This window comes from Rutilus rutilus, assembly GCF_951802725.1.
Source record: "Rutilus rutilus genome assembly, chromosome: 24".
Taxonomy (NCBI): Eukaryota; Metazoa; Chordata; class Actinopteri; order Cypriniformes; family Leuciscidae; genus Rutilus; species Rutilus rutilus.
This window is the reverse complement of record NC_140228.1, coordinates 5956974-5974223: the sequence shown is the minus strand read 5'-3', so window position 1 is coordinate 5974223 and position 17250 is coordinate 5956974. Positions and strand designations below refer to the sequence as shown.

Sequence of the window (17250 nt, the reverse complement as noted above, 5' to 3'; positions counted from 1 at the left end):
TGTGTCGTCATAGCAACGGTGTAGGTGGTTGTATGACATGCAAGTATAGAAGCAGGTGTGGCCTGCCGCAGTGTCTGTGTGTGTGTGTGTGTGTGTGTCTGAGAGAGAGAGAAACACACACACACACACACACACACACACAGAGAGAGAGAGAGAGAATGATGTCTGTGTGGGTATGTTTGCAAACCTAAGACATAAACAGAGAGACAGAAATGTGATGAGAGGAAGGTGGGCTTGCTTGTTGTGTCGGTCCGGGTGGGTCTTCATCTCATTTCTGAGCTACAGTTACTGTAACTAAAAGCCTTCTGCTGCTGTATGTGTGTGTTCTGACGTGTGAATTAGTGTATTAAGAAGTGGCTTCTGGCATTTGCGTTATGCTCTGATGCACACACTTCTGCTGGTCTTAGCGATTTAGCTAAATAGTATCTCAGAACGTAGTGACCTAGACAGCATTTTAGGACAATTAAATCGAACAATTGAACGTGTCTGGGCAGAAATGTTTTGTAGGCACTTAATTATGTTTTGAGATGCCACCAGTATGAGATGTCAAAGAAGCACTTGTTATGGTTTAAATTGGCTGTGTCTAAACTAAAAAATTATGAGGTATCAGGACGTGTCCAGATCCAGGGGTTGCATAACATCCCGTCTAAGAAGCACAGATGTGTGCTACCTATCATTGTCAGTGATAATAACCCACAATCATGTGTGTGTGATGGTTGGCTGAAAGAATTGGTTTTGGATATAAAGTTTAAGAAAAGTACATTTATTTACAGTTGAAAGCGTTAATATTTGCTTGGTTATTTTCTAAAGGTCACATGATTGGTTTCAAGATCAGTAAATGTGATGTTGGAAGCCTGAAAATCAATTTCCTTCATGCAAAACAAAAAAACAAAACACTGCTAAGTCAATGGCCTTTGGTTTTTGACACAATCAATAACTTTTCTTACTTTTTCTGTGAAGAGTATGAATATGTTTTAAAATGCTTTCTAGGAACTTCCTTGCTTTTCATTGGTTCTATTGGCAAATAGCACCTGTCAATCACAGAGCAGAGTTCAAGTATGAGTAAAAGTTTTTGAAATTAGTCTCTTATGTTTACCAAGGCTGCATTTATTTGATCGAAAAATCAAAAACAGAATTATTGTGAAATATTATTACATTTTAAAATACAGTTGAAGTGGATCAAACCCTTTCATCAAAGTTATACATGAATTTTGAACAATACCCGTTCTTGTCTTAGGACAACTTTGATGAACTTTTTTGATCCACTTCAAATGTTGACTACTGTATATGCTTTGTGTTGGAAAATATTTTAAAATGTAATTTATTCCTTTAATGTCAAAGCTAAATTCTCAGCATCATTACTCCAGTCTTCAATGTCACATGATCCTACAGAAATCATTTTAATATTCTTATTATTATCAATGTTGAACACATTTCTGCTGCTTAATACTTTTGTAGAAACTGTTAGTTTTTTTCAGGATTCTTTGATGAATAGAAAGATTATACATCTTTTGTAACATTATAAATGACTTTACTGTCAGTTTTTGATCAATTTAACGCATTCTTTACTCCAAACTTATAAATTCTAGTGTATGTGTTTAAATGTATGTAAGTTGCTGCCTTTAATTTTTTAAGTACAATCAACTTGTTTAGATGTTTAAGTCATGTCAACTTAAATTACATTAAACTGACTTATTTTGTTGAGTTAAAGCAATGTAATGTCATAACTTATTGATCATATATTTTTTTTACAGATGCATTATAACTCATTACTCTTTCCCTTCTCTGTCCCTCTTTAATTCTCTTAGCAACCACATTACTGGAGTTTTAAGGTAAGATGTCTCTCCCTCTCCAGATGTATGTGCATGCATGTTTATCCGTGTTTCTGCATGTACGTTTGTGTGGTTTAATGATCCTCAAGGAAAATTTCAGATGCAAAACATCACAATATATATGCGCACAGTGCACTAAAACTAAACGATGCATGACACAAAATGGCACTGAATGAATGAAATATATGAATACATCAGCTGGTCTATGAATGGTGAACCATCATTCCTCACTGGGAGTAACATTTAGCTTTAAAGCGTGCACGATGATTCCTGAAGGATCCCCAGTCAGTGCATTCTGCGATAAGCTCAGCAGCTCTTTTGGAACATTTTTTGTGGAAACTACATGGCAAATTATTTATTTATAGACTCTATGCATTTCCTGGAAATCCACCTTCAAGACAAACTCCTCCACAAGGTTCCAGTGCACTGACTCACCTCCATTGTAAATGCAACCTACGACACATTGGGGACTTCTGCAGGTCTTCAGGATGTGAGAAGTGAGAGCAGCTCTGTATCTCCTATCTTTGGCATTGAAACAATGCTGGAACTCCTCCAGACCTGAGATATGCCTTTCACAGGCTCAGAGAGAGAGAAAGGACGGGTGTTAAAGAACCCTACAGAGCATCCCGGGCCTGATTTGGTCAAGCCGGACAGCCTTAGGCTACGTCTAATCCGGTTATATTTGAAAACGCATTACTTTTCTCTACACTCTTAGAAGTACAGGTTCTGTGTAGAACTTTAAAGGGTTCTTTCAAGCATATTCAACCTTTTCGTGGTTCCTATCATGGGACCATTTTATGGATTTAGTTTTAATACTTTTTTTATTGTTTTTTAATTTTGGTTACATTTTATGACTTAAACAGCTCCTAAACACACTCCCCTGATTTCACAGACATGGCTTAAGCTAGTCCCAGACTAAAATGCTTTATTGAGCTAACTGAAAGCAACTTGCACTGAAATGTATTAAAATATGTCACTGCCATTGTTTTGACTCAAGATGCACACCAGTTATGTTTATAGGCACGTTTATAAAAGCTACTTACATGCCCTAATTGAACTAAGGCCTAATCCTGGCTTAATCTAAGCCCTGTCTGTGAAACCAGGCCACTTTGTTACTATAAAAAATTGAAGTAACCCATTAAACACGAGTATTATGCAATTATTTGAGACATTTCTCCTAATATAGAACATTTTTGGCATAAAGAGTTCTTTAAATATTGAGTCAAGACCCCTACTCTCTGATATCAGTTTGCTTCTCAAGTAAAGAATGTTTAAATATTTGTACTGGAAAACAAGACAAAAATACTTGAATGAGAGCAATTGCGTTTTAGATCATACGTGTAATGTCGATTAAGTGCGATCTGGACACACCAGTAAGTGGTGAGATATTTTGCCATGATGGTGCCATAGCATGAGAACTGTATTATGTCTGGTCTCTCGGGATCATCTCAGTGAGCTTTTATGTAAGTGATAATGTACATCCAGCCGGTTGTTATTGCAGAATAAACCCCGACGCGAAGCAGAGGTTAAATATTTTATTAGTTCACCAATCTCAAAACTTCCTTGAAGAAAACCCGTTCCTATAGCAAGCGCATAGTGCTGACTTCAGTGACCCAGATGAGCCTGTGTTATGGTTGTTATCGGGGAATAATAGTGTGATTGACCAATCAGAATCAAGTATTCCACAGGGCCGTGTAATAATGTTTTACGAATGCACAGTAAGATGATTTAATCATTTTTCGACGTTTCAGTGTGTAAAAGAAACGTGGAAAACGCTGGTGTGGACGGAGAGCATTTTGCAATGAAAATGCCAGTTCCGGTTGTAACAAGATGAAAGTAGACATAGCCTTAATAGTCGAATTCAGCTCCCCGGAGAGCTGAACGTGACAAATCTGAAGTGTTCCTGAGATTCTTTTGAGCAAAAAACGTACCTTCAGCTTTTTCTTAGTCTGCTCTGTCCCAGCAGACAATGTCTATTCCTTTGGATGACAATTGTAAGCTGTTTGACGGTTCTGGTGTGTGGAAAAGCATGGCTCGCTTTAGTTAAATTGGCCCCAGGTGTAACAATGAGCTCACGGCATGCTGGACTACTAGAGAACTGTCCATGATACTTTCATCGCTGTTGGATTTTCTCACATGCGTATGTTAGGCCTGAATATTAATAGTGGATATCAATAATGAATAGATTTTTAAAAATTCAACATTTTATAATTAGTTGCCATTTAGACATTTCATACTGGGCAATTAAAAATGCATTTATAGCCGGGACAAGTGTCTTGCTCAAGGACCCGGGGATGTGGCCGATGATCTGGAGATTAATGCCCGGGTTTATATCGTACTGGGGCGCTTATGTGCAAATTACCCGAGTTTGGGGGTCGTTTCTTGATCCCTGAATCCCTCTCTAAATTGTTTCCTGTCGACCACTGTCCAATCATGTTAAAGGTAAAGAATCCCATAAAATATTTTAAAAAGGACCCAGTGTTAGCAGGACTTACTAGAGAGTAAGATACACTACTGTTCAAAAGAGTTCGGTAAGATTTAATGTTTTGAAAGAAGTCTCTTCTGCTCACTAAGGCTGCATTTATTAAGATAAAAAAATACAGTAATATTGTGAAATATTTTTCTTTTTTAATATATTTAAATGTTTTATTTATTCCTGTGATCAAAGCTGAATTTTCAGCATCATTACTCCAGTCTTCAGTGTCACATGATCCTTCAGAAATCATTCTAATATGATGATTTGCTGCTCAAGAAACATTTCTGATTATTATCAATGTTAAAAACATTGTGCTGTTTCATTTTTCTGTGGAAACTGATACAAAAAAATCTTTTTTTTTAAGAATTTTTATTGTTTTGTAAAAATGAAAGTCTTTACTGAAAGTATTAGTGCACGTCTTGTTTTCTGTTGGTTGTACACTAGATAAAATGTAACATTCAGGAATGAATTTGTAATTAATGTATAAATGCTATTGTGCTGTATTAAAAAAGTAGAAAACACAGGACGCATAATATGAATTATAGGCTATGTGTCATTTGTATATATATATATATATTGTAGGAAATATAAACATTTTCATTTTCAAAGAAAAAAATTGCACTTTTGTGTAAAAAAATCAGTCATCGACTGTGTATGATAGTCACAATTAACTGACAGTGAGAAAAAGTAGCTTTAAGTGTTACTTTCCATAAAAAGTAATGTCACATTAGTATGCAGTATGGATTTTGAGATTTATATACAGTACCAATCAAGTTTGGGGATCAGTAAGATGTTTCTTTTCTTTTTATTAAAAAAAGGATTTCAGCAAGGATGCATGCATTAAATTGATCAAGTGACAGAAAAAAAACATTTATAATGCTACAAAATATTTCTAATAAATGCTGTTCTTTTGAGCTTTCTATTCATCCAAGAATCCTGAAAAAAAACTGATCATGTGACACTGAAGACTGGAGTAATGATGCTGAAAATTCAGCTTTGATCACAGGAATAAATTACATTTTTAAATATATTCACATAGAAAACAGCTACTTTAACCTGTAATAATATGTCACAATATTGCCATTTTTACTGTATTTTTGATCAAATAAATGTAGCCTTTATGAGCAGAAGAGACTTATTTTAAAAAAATGAAGAAATCTTACAGACCTCAAACTTTTGAAAGGTAGTGCACTGTAAAAAGTGATTAGTTGACTTAACTTAATAAAATTGAGGAAACCCGTTGCCTTGAAATTATTAAGTATTAATAAACTTCATGCTTAATCGATAAAATGAATGTGGAATTGTCAAGTTCACATAACTTATTTTTTTCAATTAAGCATTGCGTTTATTTACTTAATTTTAAGGCAACGGGTTTACTAAAAGTGAACTGAACACTTTTTACAGTGTGTACATGTATACTTTTTGTGCATTACACATTTGCATTATTGAATGAGCTTTCAGTTCTTTATATTAAATCAAGTCCCTACAGCTCTGACATACTGCACACAACTACAGTGCCTAAGATGTCAGTCCGGGATTAACATTTTCCTCCCATGATCAATCGATCAGCAGCTTTGACTGAGGTGAACAATTTTGCATCCGTATGACAGCTGGATCAATATTACAAGGACTGAGTTCCCCGACTTCCCACTAGATGCTGTCTGTAAATCTCAGTTTCCAAGTCCAGACGTGAACCAGAGTTGTCTGTCTGTCGGCTACTTTGTTGCGTGTCTGGTGTGGGAGTGGCAGATGTTAGTTGTCATGAGCGAGAAAGCTTCATATTATACTATTTCATACTCCTACAGTATATAAGCCATAAAAGCCTGATCAAATATGATAGAATCTGTCTATTATTTGATATTTTACAGGATCGAACACTCCCTTGTTGTTGTCAAGTCAATAGCAAACCTCCCTCTCTGGCCACATAAACACACACCCAGACTTCTCAATCAATGAGCGCTGTCATGTTGATGCTGTCATGCTAATTAATGTGTTTATTAAAGGGAAATGAGGTTAATTCACACTTATTGTGAAGCCATTAACCTGTAGCCCATAGAGACAGATGAGAGAATTAATGATGCTGAGACTTTAGCATTGTGCAGTCTCACCAGAATCATGTCCAAAACTGCAGTATATCGCCATAGTGGTACATTTATTTGGTTTGTAAATAGATGTTTGAAACTTGTAACACATTCCCGATTACATCTCTCAGGAGAATGGCATTTCAGGACCGTTAACACCCATGGCATTCGGCATGGAGAGGCACAGCTGCAAACATCTGTCCTGTCAGTCAAGACTTCACACAATCTGATTGGGTAGAATACTGATCATAGCCATAGTCTTAGCCAATCAGAGAGCTCTTAGCCAAGAGTGTGGTCAAGAAAGTGTCTTATGACTGCAAACTTTCACTGTTATGTCCAGCCACATCTCTGACCTCCACGTGTGCGTTACTAAGATTTAAAAAGCAGATATTGGTGTGAGTAGAAACATTTCCTCTTGAAAATTAGTGTTTGAATCACGGTTTAGATTTTTGTCTGTCTGTTAAACTGTTTAACAATTTGGATTATTATTTTAGGACATATCTGGAACATGTAAGCTAACTTTTTTGTATTATATTATTTCAATTTTAGCTCTAGTTTTTATTATGATTTGTGATTGAAAATACATTATTTTATATTTTAAATATTTTAAAAGATTTTGTTCTGTTGTTGATTTTTCTGTTTCAATATACACTGCTGTTCAAAAGTTTGGGCTCAATTTCATTAAAAAAAAAAAAAAAAAAATCATTTTATTCAGCGAGGATGCATTAAATTGATCAAAGGTGGCAGTAAAGAAATTTAAAATGTTACAAAAAGAATTAAAAAATATAAATCACGGTTTCCACGAAAATATTAAGCAGCAGAACTGTTTTCAACATTGATAATAATAATAAATGTTTCTTGCATCAAATCATCATATTAGAATGATTTCTGAAGGATCATGTGACACTGAAGACTGGAGTAATGATGCTGAAAATTCAGCTTTCATCTCAGGAATAAATACATTTTAAAATATATTCAAATAGAAAACAGTTATTTTAAATTGTAATAATATTTCACAATATCATTACTATGTTTTTTTATCAAATAAATGCAGCCTTGGTGAGCATAAGAGACTTCTTTCAAAAAATATTTGTAAAAAAAAATTACACAATATAGTGTAAATCTATATGAGTATAGCAATAGCTATGAATTTAAGAATGTTTTCATATTTGGTTTGTGTCCCTTTGGTTCAGTGACAGCAGCAGTCGAGCCGATATGATCATGTTATCAGCATGATTTGAGAATGTGTTTGCCTGCATGGGTTTCCTTTCGCTACTTTAGAGCGACTCCACACACACATCCTAATTTTCCCTGGACGGTCTTTTGCCTTCCCATCACAGAGGTATCATTCATTACCCTTGTAAAACTGTTCCTCCCTCTCCTGCAGGCCAGGACTCCTCGGGGCCCAGCGGGGCTCCAGCAACAGTCGCTGGGCGAGCAGGCAGGAGGGCGACTCTGTTATGCGTCTGCGGAGAGTTTGGAAAGCATGGCCGACGCTGAGCTGCCGCTGGGCTTCAGTCGCTCCAACATCCTCAGACAGAGTCTTCCACTGGCACGATCGCCCAGCCAAGCCAAGCTAAGAGCACCAGGTGGGATATACAGTGCCACATGTACACTTGTATGCCATTTTATTTCAGTTTTTTATGTTCGTCAAGCTTTCTTGCACCATGTGATTTTACTCGCTCTATCTGACCTGTTTTTTACCAGTATTTAAATGAGCTCAATTTTAATTGGCTAACCTCCATATAGGGTTTAGTTCACATTGTCAGTCCTCTGGAAGGACATTAACGCTAAATACTGAGATGTAGGTGTCGAAGTGAATATTGCTATGTTAATATGCTCAAAAAAGTCTCTGTTTTAAATTAGAAATATGTATTATATTACTTTTAATTGGATTTATTATAAAATGGCCAATTTTTGCATTTGCCATTTACCATACTATATTGCTTAAAACCTATACAGTTTTTCATTTTAATTAATCATAAGCAAATGCTTCACATTTATTACTGTTCAAAAGTTTGGGTTTTAAGATTTAAGTCTTACTTTCTTAAGTAATTCTCTATTCGCCAAGACTGCATTTATTTGATCAAAAATACAGTATAATTCGAAATATTATTACAATTTAAAATAGCTGTTTTCTAGTTTAATATATTTTAAATATTTTTCATTTATTCCTGTGATCAAAGCTGAATTTTCAGCATCATTACTCCAGTCTTCAGTGTCACATGATCCTTCAGAAACATTTCTGATTATTATCAATGTTGAAAGCAGTTGTGCTGCTTAATACTTTTGTGGAAACTGTAACATTATTACTTATTAATTATTAATTTCTTTAAAAAAAAATTATGATTTTTATCGTATACAATTGAAATGCATAAATCTTAAACAGACTGAAATACTGGTAAAAATATAGTGCATGGTGCTATAGCAGCATCAGTGTCATGGGTTTGATTCTCAGGGAATGCATAAACTGTCATTTGAATCCAATGTAAATGAAGTGTCTACATAAATATACATTTTATTTTCCTGCATGAGCCATTTTTGCTGCTTAATTTAGGTAAATGTTCTGGCTGGAGTTTTTATACTCTTAGCAGTTATGCAACTATCTAGACTGTGTCTGACAAAATCAATTATATACAGTTAGTTTGACTAATATGACTGGACAAGTGGCATTCAATATTTTGTGTAGCAGAGCGTTTCACTCTTGTATCTCTTCAGTTGTCTATTGTTTGTAACAGAGACTTACAGTTATGTGATAGTTTTCATTGCCGCTGCCTGTCCATATTGTGTCTGAAATGTCAGTTAGTCAATATTAAAGTCGGCATGAAACAAAAGTTGCGATAGTCTTTTCTTCCCACTGACGTATATCTGAGTGAAACGGCTTCTGGAACAAGAACAAATGTAGGGCGGGACTTGTCAATGGGGAATTGATTGGATGGTTGTGGTTTGCTATTGGTGGATCTGATGTGAGTGACAGGTTGCCCGCCCTCTCACCATCATCATCAAAGAGATGTCGCTGCAAGAGAGAGGGGAACTTATTTTGATTAAAGAATATAATAATTAATGATGTGCATGGATAAATAATTTGTTTATTAATTAATCTACATCAGACTCACAGTTGTGCTGTTGTATGGAATATCAGAATTAAACTAAATATATATTTTTTTTCTTTTTTTTCTAGCGGTGTTGTTTTTGCAGTTTGGCGACGAGACGCGGCGGGTGCACATCACTCATGAGCTGACCAGCATGGAGACCCTTCACGCACTCATCGTGCACATGTTCCCTCAGAAACTGACGATGGGCGCGTTGCGTTCGCCCGGCACGGCTCTCCTCATCAAGGACGAGGCGCGCAACATCTTCTATGAGCTCGAGGACCCTCGTGACATTCACGACCGCTGCCTCATCAAGATTTACTGCAGAGAAGCTCCGATGCGAGACACACACTACAACGCACAGCACGCAGCCCACCCCGTACACCACGCACACATCGCCAACGGAGACCTGCGGGTGAGTGTGTGTGTGGGACAGTGGACTAAAACATCTGTTAGATGTGGAACAAACACTTTAGCATTTATTTTATGCCAAAATGTAGGTAGCTAAAAACTATTTGGTAAAGAGATTAAATAATGGGAAAAAAATATTCATAAATTAAGTGTGTATTTTTATTTTAGATATCAATTTTCTTCATAAATTGTTATTCATACAAAGGTAATTCATGCTTTTTACCTTAAAACACAAAATTATATAAATTCCTACCGTCAAAACTTGATAGTACCATTCAAGATTGGGGTCAGTAATTTTTTTTGAAAGGATGATTCATTAAATTGATTTTAAAATCAAGAATCCTGACAAAAATGTCATATAGTTTCCACAAAAATATTAAGCAGCACAACTGTTTTCAACATTGATAATAATAATAAATGATTCTTGAGCATCAAATCATCATATTAGAATGATTTCTGAAGGATCATGTGACACTGAAGACTGGAGTAATATATTATATATGAAAAAATATTATATATAAATAGAAAACAGATTTTTTAAATCAAATAAATGCAGCCTTGATGAGCATAAGATTTTTCATCATCATTTTCACAGTATAATGATGAGATAAAGAGATGATGATCATGATGAAGAATCAGTTGTGTGTGTGTATGACAGAGAAAACATGCAGTAGCGCAAATCTGTTCTGATGCTGTGAATCTATCTTGTCATATGTCATATGCATTTACTTCATCCTGTCTTCCTCTTTTCCATTCCGTCTCTCTCTCCAGAGAGAGCTGGTGTACACCTCGAGGGAATCGTCTCCCACGCGTCGATTAAACACACTCCCGTCTTCCTCTTCTCCCTCTGGTTCTCCGTCGCGCTCCCAATCCCGTCTTTCATACACTGGTGGGCGTCCGTCCTCTTACGCGGGTCCGCATCAGTCGCCACAGCTCCACCCCTATCAGCACCAACACCACACCCACCAAGGAGGCCACGCCCCCCAGCAAGCCCACCCTGCATTTTGCTCCTCCCCAAGTGCAATTCTGGAACGGCGTGATGTGAAACCGGATGAGGAAATTACATCATCATCGAAGAGCGTGGTGTTGCTAAAAAACGAAGCGATATACGCCGACCCGTACACGCTGGTCCAGGATCCTCGGCTCAGCGTGGCCTCACAGCAAGCTTTGGCTTACCGCCGTGGATCCGTACGCTCAATTGGTGGATACCCTGCCGCGGCATTACAGTGTGAGCTCGAGGGCGCTCTCTACAGGGCTGGTGGTCCCATATACGCAGATCCATATGCCACTATGGGTTTCCGCACCCTACCTCCAGCCTCGCCTCAGAAACTGTCCGATGGCAGGGATCCGTACGGGAGTCACCAAGGACGAGGGTCCCCTGGGAGACATGGGTTTCGTAAAGATGGCACTGTGTACATAGAGAGCCCCAAGAATCGTCCAGGAGGACCGCCTCTGGAGCAGATATGTATGCTTGGGGGCCCCGGAGGAGACGGAGGGCCGATGCCAGTGTACGGCTCAACATTACCTGGAAACGAAGAAACCAGGTGAGAGTCAATTCTACTCTCCTGAAACGTCCAAAATAGCTGGTAGTCATACCACTTAAATGGGACATATTATGCAAAATTCACTTTTACATGGTGTTTGAACATAAATGTGTGTCGGTAGTGTGTGGACACAACCACCCTATAATGGTAAAAATCCTCTGGGAACGTAAAAAGTTTTGCAATAGAATGTAAAAGTTTTGTGAGCAAATGCAAATAGGGCAAAGGCAAAACATAATTTTTCCTCCCATCTCAATTTTTTTGTCCATTTAGGGCTTCATATTTCAGCATGGTTTGCTTCAACCCTAATTTTGACTAATTTTGTATGTGTATAATGGTATTTGATATTTTCAGAGATCGTATGGAGGCCATGGAGAAGCAGATAGCCAGTCTAACCGGACTGGTTCAGAGTGTTTTGACCCGTGGACCAGACAGCCCGTAAGAAATCTGATCTTCAGTTCAATACCACTGAATATCACTATCAAACCTGAAACTTTTCAATGACGGTCAAAGCTGTCAACACTCATTTTAATGTGGTTCTTTTACTAATGCTCGTCCATGCAAAATGGTGTGTGTGTGTGTGTGTGCGCGCTCCATGAAGATGTGTTTAATATGTTTGTCTTGCAGTGAGAAGGCAGAAACAGCAAGCGACTGCTCTGCACCAGAGAGTGAGTACTATACTGAATGTGTGTGAATATGGCTTTAGCATTTGTGGCAAACACTGTTAAAATAGGGATGATCTAGACTAGAGGATGGAAAAAGTTTGAAATAAATACATCCATTCTGACAGATACATAATCTAAATAAATAATGAGTCTGTGTTGTCGCCTGTAGTTTTCTTCTTGAAAGCTCGGTATCTTAGTCCTCTCTGCATGTTCTACACAATACCACACTAACAAACGCTATCAAAATGAAAACAATGAAACATAGGCCTATCATATTAATGCTTGAACATATTAATGCATGAGCATTGTTAAGTTTATAAGGTTAATAAATTAATCTTATTGACATCAATATGTGACTGTAATGTCTCTACAAGGCCTGAACTGTTTGTGCTTTAGAATAGCTGCTACTAAACTAATTATGTTCGCAAGAACATTTAAGTGATGCGGAATAGGCGTATCAATTAACAGGTCATTAAATGAGTGAATCATGCATGGTGTTAATAAGACACAACTGTGCGGTGCGCTGAAGAACGCTTATCTAAACGATAGAAGCAGGCAGGCCTAGTCCTCGAGGACCGCAGGATGATCAGTATTATAATGATGCTCATTTGGATTGGTTTACATTAGCTAATGATTATTTGTGTTTTATGGCAGTAGTCCATGACTGAGTTCATGATTTGAGTGTCAGTAACGTAAATTAATTAGAAAAATTTGTTAGTTCATGTCAGGTCTTCTAAACATTTAAACATGTAAACATTTTAAACCTGATTGAATACTGAATAAGACACTGAATATTATATTATATTATATTATATTATATTATATTATATTATATTATATTATATTATATTATATTATATTATTATATATTCTTAAATAATGTATATTTATTTAGATATTTTATTTATTTGTATTTATTTATTTAATATTTATATTTATTTTAATAATGTATTTAATAATGTATTTTATTTATTTTAATTTAAAATAAATCTGACATACTATTTTATATTATATTAATATTGTTATAATAAATCTATTTTTATATATATATATATATATATATATATATATATATATATAATTTAAAATATTTTATTTATATTAATATTTATTTGTAATATTTTAATTAATTTATTGTTTTTTATTTTATATTTATGGTCTTTATTTTGTGTATTGATTATAATTTATAATAAATCTGACTATATATAGTATTTATTATAAATGGACTGACTTCCATTTATATTAAATATGAAGTCAGATTAATTATTAATTTCAATTTTTTTTATTATTTATGTTATATCATGTTTATTATTATAATTTATAATTAATATATCTGACATATTATATTGTCATAATAATATATGGTATGTATATATTATATTTTATTTATTTATTTATTATAATTTATTGTACACTAGAGTGTATTATTTTGGGACAGTTAACTGGTGATATTTTATTTATTTCAGCTGGAAGGTTTAGAAAGAAAAAAGGTATATTACTGTATGTCTGGTTGTATGTCGGTTTCCCCTACATCTGTTGCATTACAGATTGTGTTGCATTGCGATTTGTGCATTGCAATTTTGCGTCAGGAGTGTGTATAGAATGTTTGTTTTCAGGGATCCCAGATCCTGGAGTTTGGAAACCCTCTGTCTATGTATATACAGTGTCTATAAAAAGTATTCTCCTTCTTTGACTTTTATGTTTAATTAATTTCACACGTTTTTGTTTTTTTGAATTAAAAAGCACTTTGTCTTGACAAGTGACAAAATTCTCAGTTAAATACATAATAATGATTATTATTATTATGTAGCACATAAAGTCCAGTGAAGTGTACGCTTTTATAAGCACTGCATATACGTCTGTCTTATGGATTATCCCGGAATGTTTTTGTTGTTTGTGGAAACTCCCACTAACACTCTTGAATGTCAGTGTAATGTTTTCTCTTCCTTCTCCAGTTCTTAAAAGGATCTAATACATCAGAGATTATATGACAGTGTGAATGTATATGCAAACATAAGGGTCTGAGTTTGAATGTATGTTGCATGAATATACAACGTATCGTAGATGGAGTGTGTACTGAGTTGTGTTGGGCTTGTTTTTGGATGTGACTAATATTTTCCAAATCAAGACAAAGAATCAGATGTCTTTTGTTGTTCTGTTGTGGTTGATATGAAAATAAGACATTTTGAGTTTGAAGTAGAATGACTTATAGGCTTATATGGATGATCAGATTTCACCATTACAGTACATTTGAAATCAAATTTCACGTGTTTATGTAAGTTTTATGTTTAATGTGTGACTTTTGCTGCTGTGGATTTGGTAGTGTCATCACCGTCTGCGCCTCTGGCCCTGATGCCCCCCCCGCCCACTGGAGTCTGTCAGCCAATAGCAATGTCCCGTTCACAGATGCAGCTGCACCTCACTGACCTGCAGCAACACACACTCGAACTGCGCAAACAGCTCACACAACTACGACAATTACAGGTCTGTGCTTTTTTGTGTTCTTGTCTTTTCTCAAAACTTTGGTGTGTATTTAATCTGATTTTATTTTAAAAATATTTAATATATTCAATATTTGTAAAATAATATATATATATATATATATATATATATATATATTATTTTACAAATATTGAATATATTAAATATTTTAAAAATAAAATCAGATTAAATACACACCAAAGTTTTGAGAAAAGACAAGATATATATATATATATATGCACACTATTTATATATATATATATATATATATATATATACACTATATATATATATATATATATATATATATATATATAGTATAATGTCAGATTTATTTATTATAAATTTTTTATATATATATATATATATATATATATATATATATATATATATATATATATATATAATATGTAGGCTATTTATTTAGATATACTTTTTGTTTATTTATTATAATATTTTTGTGCACTAGTGTGTATTATTTTTGGGGACAGCTGGTGTTATTTTATATTTAAAAAATATTACTTTTTGCTGTGTTGCACGTCGTGGGGATGAAATTTCTCGCTAGATGAATCATGGCAAAACTTGATTCGACATCTTCATTGTGGTAAAATTATTATAAATAATGTCTTAAGGAATAAATCTTTTCTTTTTTGAAAGAAAATCATTCTTTTTTGGAGCTTTACAGCCAATTGCATGGGAAATGTATGCTATATAAAGTGCGTAATTTTAATATATCTATTCCTTCAAATCATATCTAACATTATTTTATTCATTCATACAAGCTTGCATGTCTGTGTGTGTCTTACAGCTGCAAAACCAGGATTCAGTTCAGGCGTTACTGAGGCAGACGGAGTCTGATTTGGGAATGTGTCTGATCGAGGCATCTCGGACACAAGAAGATCCATTACAGCGTCAACGTCTTCTTGTTGAAGAAGAGAGGCTACGCTATCTTAATGAAGAAGAACTTATTATACAACAGCTACAGTGAGCTCAAGCACTTACTGAACCTCTAAATGCTGCACACGTACTGAAAAACATGATTTATTTCCCCTGATGCGATGTGTTCTTCTGTGCCTGCAGTGATCTGGAGCGCTCTGTGGAGGAGATGAGGACGGGGGCGGGGCTTAACCATCATCTGGTGACAGAACAGGAAATAGAACAGAAGAGTCTGGAACTCCGGAGACTGGGAGAGACCGTCACTGACCTCAAGAGTGAGTGCGCGATGAAAAGGAGGAATCTGCACAGAGTGAACTCAATTATAAGCGTACAGAACCACGCATTTATATCATTATCCTGGTGTCATGTTTATCACAGAGACTCAAAAGAGTCATTCATTCTGGAGTCAGACTGGTTGAGTTGTATGTTTGTGATTCACTTAAAAGAGCTGATTCAGAAGAGTCAATTGTTCAGGACTCAGACTAAACTGGTCAAGCTGGATGTTTTTGATTCACTAAAAAAAACTGTTTATAGCAGTCATTCGACCGTGAATTGGATTACTTTTGTTGTGATGTATGTTTTTCGTTGACTTAAGCGAATCGACTCAAGAGTCATTCTTCCAGGAATCGTAGTACACTGGTTCCGCTGCATGTGTTTGATTCACTAAAAAATGGCTTTTAAAAGTGCTTCAGGAATCATAATAACTCATAAGAGTCATTCTATCTTTAAGGAGTCAGTCGGACATCACTGGACATCGCTTGTGCTATATGTTTTTGATTCACTAAACAGAACATTCATTCAGGAGTCAGAATACATTGGTTGTGCTGCATGTTTTTGATTCACTAAAAAGAGCTGATTCAAGAATCATTTGTTTGGAAGTCTGACTACACTGGTTAAGCTCAATATTTTTGATTTACTAAAAAGATTTGGATCTTAAGTATGAGTCTCTCAGGAATCAGAGTTTTTTATCCACTAAAAAGAACCGACTCATGAAAGTCATCAGATTACTTTGTTAACGCCATAAAATTTTGATTCGCTTGAAAACGGCTCATAATAGTCATTAGTTCTATAATAGAACTACACTTGTCTTGATATATATATATATTGATGTTCTACAATTTCTGTGTTTAGATCAGTTCCCCAATTTACAAAGTAAGATGCGTGTGGTGTTGAGGGTGGAGGTGGAAGCCGTGAAGTTTCTGAAAGAGGAACCGCTCAGACTGGAGGCCCTGTTGAAACGCTGCAGAAATATCACCAATACCCTAACCCTTCTACGAAGGTAAAACACACACACATAAACACTCACTCCTGCTCAGTTCCACGCCTAAAGAATTCCTCAGTGTGTGTTTGTGTACAGGCAGGTATCAGAAGGTGTGTGGAGGACACCCGATGACTTCAGTAGTTCAGTTTCCAGCGGGAGTGATGCTGATTTCAGCAGGAGCTCTGATCTAGATCTTCTCAACAGCCCCTCTCTAAATCTGCCCGACCTAGGGTGCACCTTATCAGGCACTGCCACTCTCACTGCCTCCATGGGCACTAATACCACAAACCCTGGTCTAACGAGTGCCTCTAGTATAGGTAAACTCCACTTTTACATTCTCTTTGATTAACTGATTCTCATTCTGGGTAGTGCTAATCTGGATTACGAAATCAGATTCCCAAAATAGCTTTTTAAAATACTCATTATCAGACTACAGTTACTTATTGATTACATGATTACTTAATGTGCACAAAA

At 35.6% G+C, this 17250-nt stretch overlaps 1 protein-coding gene across 4 annotated transcripts in view; it reads left to right on the top strand.

Annotated features, from left to right (window-relative positions):
• Nucleotides 1-17250, top strand: part of srcin1b (SRC kinase signaling inhibitor 1b) — a 51211-nt gene that overhangs the window by 19567 nt on the left and 14394 nt on the right. For 3 of the 4 annotated variants that reach the window (XM_084398813.1, XM_084398812.1, XM_084398815.1), the window contains exons 3-14: nucleotides 1809-1832; nucleotides 7777-7978; nucleotides 9571-9896; nucleotides 10664-11436; nucleotides 11788-11871; nucleotides 12061-12101; nucleotides 13565-13588; nucleotides 14422-14582; nucleotides 15388-15563; nucleotides 15660-15790; nucleotides 16647-16794; nucleotides 16873-17093. In XM_084398813.1, the coding sequence (XP_084254939.1) occupies nucleotides 1809-1832; nucleotides 7777-7978; nucleotides 9571-9896; nucleotides 10664-11436; nucleotides 11788-11871; nucleotides 12061-12101; nucleotides 13565-13588; nucleotides 14422-14582; nucleotides 15388-15563; nucleotides 15660-15790; nucleotides 16647-16794; nucleotides 16873-17093 (2311 nt within the window). The remainder of the gene's footprint in view (nucleotides 1-1808; nucleotides 1833-7776; nucleotides 7979-9570; nucleotides 9897-10663; nucleotides 11437-11787; nucleotides 11872-12060; nucleotides 12102-13564; nucleotides 13589-14421; nucleotides 14583-15387; nucleotides 15564-15659; nucleotides 15791-16646; nucleotides 16795-16872; nucleotides 17094-17250) is intronic. The other variant, XM_084398814.1, reaches the window with a different exon arrangement.